At 42.4% G+C, this 2,649-nt stretch overlaps 1 protein-coding gene across 1 annotated transcript in view; it reads left to right on the forward strand.

The window, feature by feature from the left end:
* Positions 1-2,004, forward strand: part of LOC105456927 — a 7,066-nt gene extending 5,062 nt beyond the window's left edge. The window contains exons 2-3 of the mRNA XM_011701317.1: positions 10-780; positions 856-2,004. Coding sequence (XP_011699619.1) covers positions 10-780; positions 856-2,004 — 1,920 coding nt within the window. The remainder of the gene's footprint in view (positions 1-9; positions 781-855) is intronic.
* The last annotated feature ends 645 nt before the right edge of the window (positions 2,005-2,649 follow it).

Here is a 2,649-nt window from a genome sequence, read left to right on the forward strand (position 1 = left end):
TGTTCCAAGGCAAAGGTAGCTCCCTTGAAAAAGCAGTCTATACCTAGATTAGAATTGTGCAGCGCATTACTATTAGCGAAATTAATCGATAATGTAAAACAGGCAATTCGCATAAAAATTGATGGAATATACGCGTGGTCTGACTCCATGGTCGTACTGCACTGGTTCCGTGGAGACGCGTCGCGATGGAAACCATTCGTTTCCAATCGTGTATCTACAATTACTGAAATTTTACCTGCAACTCATTGGCGACACGTTAAGGGTTCAGAGAATCCTGCGGATTTAATATCAAGAGGAGCCTCACCTATGCAACTCAAGAACAGCGATTTGTGGTGGAATGGCCCCGAGTGGTTGTCCAAGTTCAATCAGTCAGCAGGAATCGAGGAACCCAATTACGAGCTTACAAGGAAGGATTTCTCCAACATCAGAACTGAGTCTAAGAAGGAAACGTTAGTTTGCAGCGCAAATGTGGCCAGATCACTCCCTTCGAATGAAGTAATTGGGAAGCTTCTCAGAGACTGTTCATCATTGACAAAGATTGAGCGGTCATTGGCTTACTGCCTTAGATTTATTTCTAACTGTCGAAAAAAAGAGGAAGATAGAATATTAACCCGATTAACTTTACAGGAGTTGGACTTTGCTAGGCTCGAAATAATCAAATATTCACAGCGTATTTACTTTTTAGAAGATCTACGAAATTTACGAGATAATCGCAAGCTGAGTCAGTCTAGCCAATTGTGCCAGTTACAAGCCTTTCTCGATGACAACGGCATTCTTAGGGTGGGCGGTCGACTTTAAAAGACGCCTTGGAGTTTTGACAGAAAACATCCAATTCTACTATCTGCCCAATGCAAGGTTACCCGTCTGCTAATCGAGAGAGAACATCGCACTCTGTTACACGCTAGTCAGCAATTGTTGTTGTCATCAATACGTCGACAATATTGGCCTTTACATGCAAGAAATCTGGTACGCCAAGTTTGTCGATCATGCGTTTGGTGCGCAAGGAACAATCCAAAAGGATTAACACAAGCTATGGGATCATTGCCTAGTGATAGAATCCAGCCTTCTCGAGCATTTACCGTCACCGGTGTTGATTTTGCGGGTCCAATCGTTACCCTTGTCAATAAAGGACGAGGTCGAAAAACATGCAAGTCCTACATAGCCTTATTCATCTGTTTCGCCACGAAGGCTATACATTTGGAGGCGACAAGCGAATTGTCTACGGCGGCGTTCTTGTCAACTTTACGTCGATTCATAGGCCGGCGAGGACTACCTCTTAAAATTTGCAGTGACAATGCTACAAATTTTGTAGGCGCTAAACGGGAACTGGAGGAGCTCTACACATTGGTGCACGATTCCATTAATGGGCCAGTTGGCGAGGTCCTGCAAGAGAGAGGCATCGAATGGAGCATTATTCCTCCTTATTCACCCCATCTAGGTGGCTTATGGGAGGCAGGAGTAAAATCCTGCAAATATCATCTAAAACGCGTGATGGGCAACACTTTGTTTACTTTTGAAGAATTAGCTACGGCTCTGGTGCAGATTGAAGCCTGCTTAAACTCCAGACCATTATCGCCTTTGTCATCAGATCCCTCTGATTTGCAACCTCTGACGCCGGGACATTTCTTGGTTGGAGGACCGTTAACCAGCCTCCCTGAAACCGATCTGACGGACGTGAAGATCAATCGACTTAATCGCTGGGAAATGATTCAGCGCTGTGTTCAGGAATTTTGGAAACGGTGGGCGGCGGAGTACGTGAGCAACCTTCAAGGTCGCGTTAAATGGAAAACTATACAAGAAAATCTGAAGGTTGATCTCGTGTTACTAAAGGATGATAATCTTCCGCCTTTGAAATGGAAACTTGGTCGGATAACCGAGGTTCGTGCTGGTAAAGATGGTTTGGTGCGTGTCGTAACGGTGCGTACGGCCATGGGTAAAGTCGAGCGGGCGATTGCCAAGCTTTGCAGATTGCCTGTGAATGATACTTTGTATGAAAAAGATTAGTCACCTAATCTTGGTGGGCGGTGTGTTAGCGTTCAATGTACAAACGTTGCTCTTAATCGTATATTTATATTCTTATTTTTGAACGACGCGCTCTATTATACATGCAGAACGGCGGTGCGCGCGCGTCACCGGCGCTAGAGGCGCTTTCCCTTCGTTTCCGTTTTCTGCGGCAGTTCAGTTTTTTTTCGGTAAGAGACGGTCGTCGAGCAAGAGACAAGATTGTACCTAAACCTTTCATTATTAAATGTTATAAAACTCGAACCTCGAGGTACTAATTGTATTAATTGCCATCCTAAACATAATGACTATAACTGACTTAATAAATAATACTTAAACTTTATAGAAAAGTATACTATAGCCCTAAATAATTCATGATATTTTGCCTACGCCGTTATCGGGGGTGAAAAAATAAAGAATTTCGGCGTAGGCTCGTATAGGCAAAATATCGTGAATTTTTAAATTTTATATTTTAACTTAATATTTAAACAAACTTATTATTTAAATTTATTAACATAATGTTGTTTCTATAAAGTTTAAGTATTATTTATTAAGTTAGTTAAAGTCATTAGGTTAGTCACGAAGTTAGTTTCGTGTATTGATATGTATAAAAGGAGCCATCGGATGTACCGTGCCTGAGCGCGCGAA

Source organism: Wasmannia auropunctata, unplaced genomic scaffold (assembly GCF_000956235.1).
Source record: "Wasmannia auropunctata unplaced genomic scaffold, wasmannia.A_1.0 LD336106.1, whole genome shotgun sequence".
NCBI classification, from domain to species: domain Eukaryota; kingdom Metazoa; phylum Arthropoda; class Insecta; order Hymenoptera; family Formicidae; genus Wasmannia; species Wasmannia auropunctata.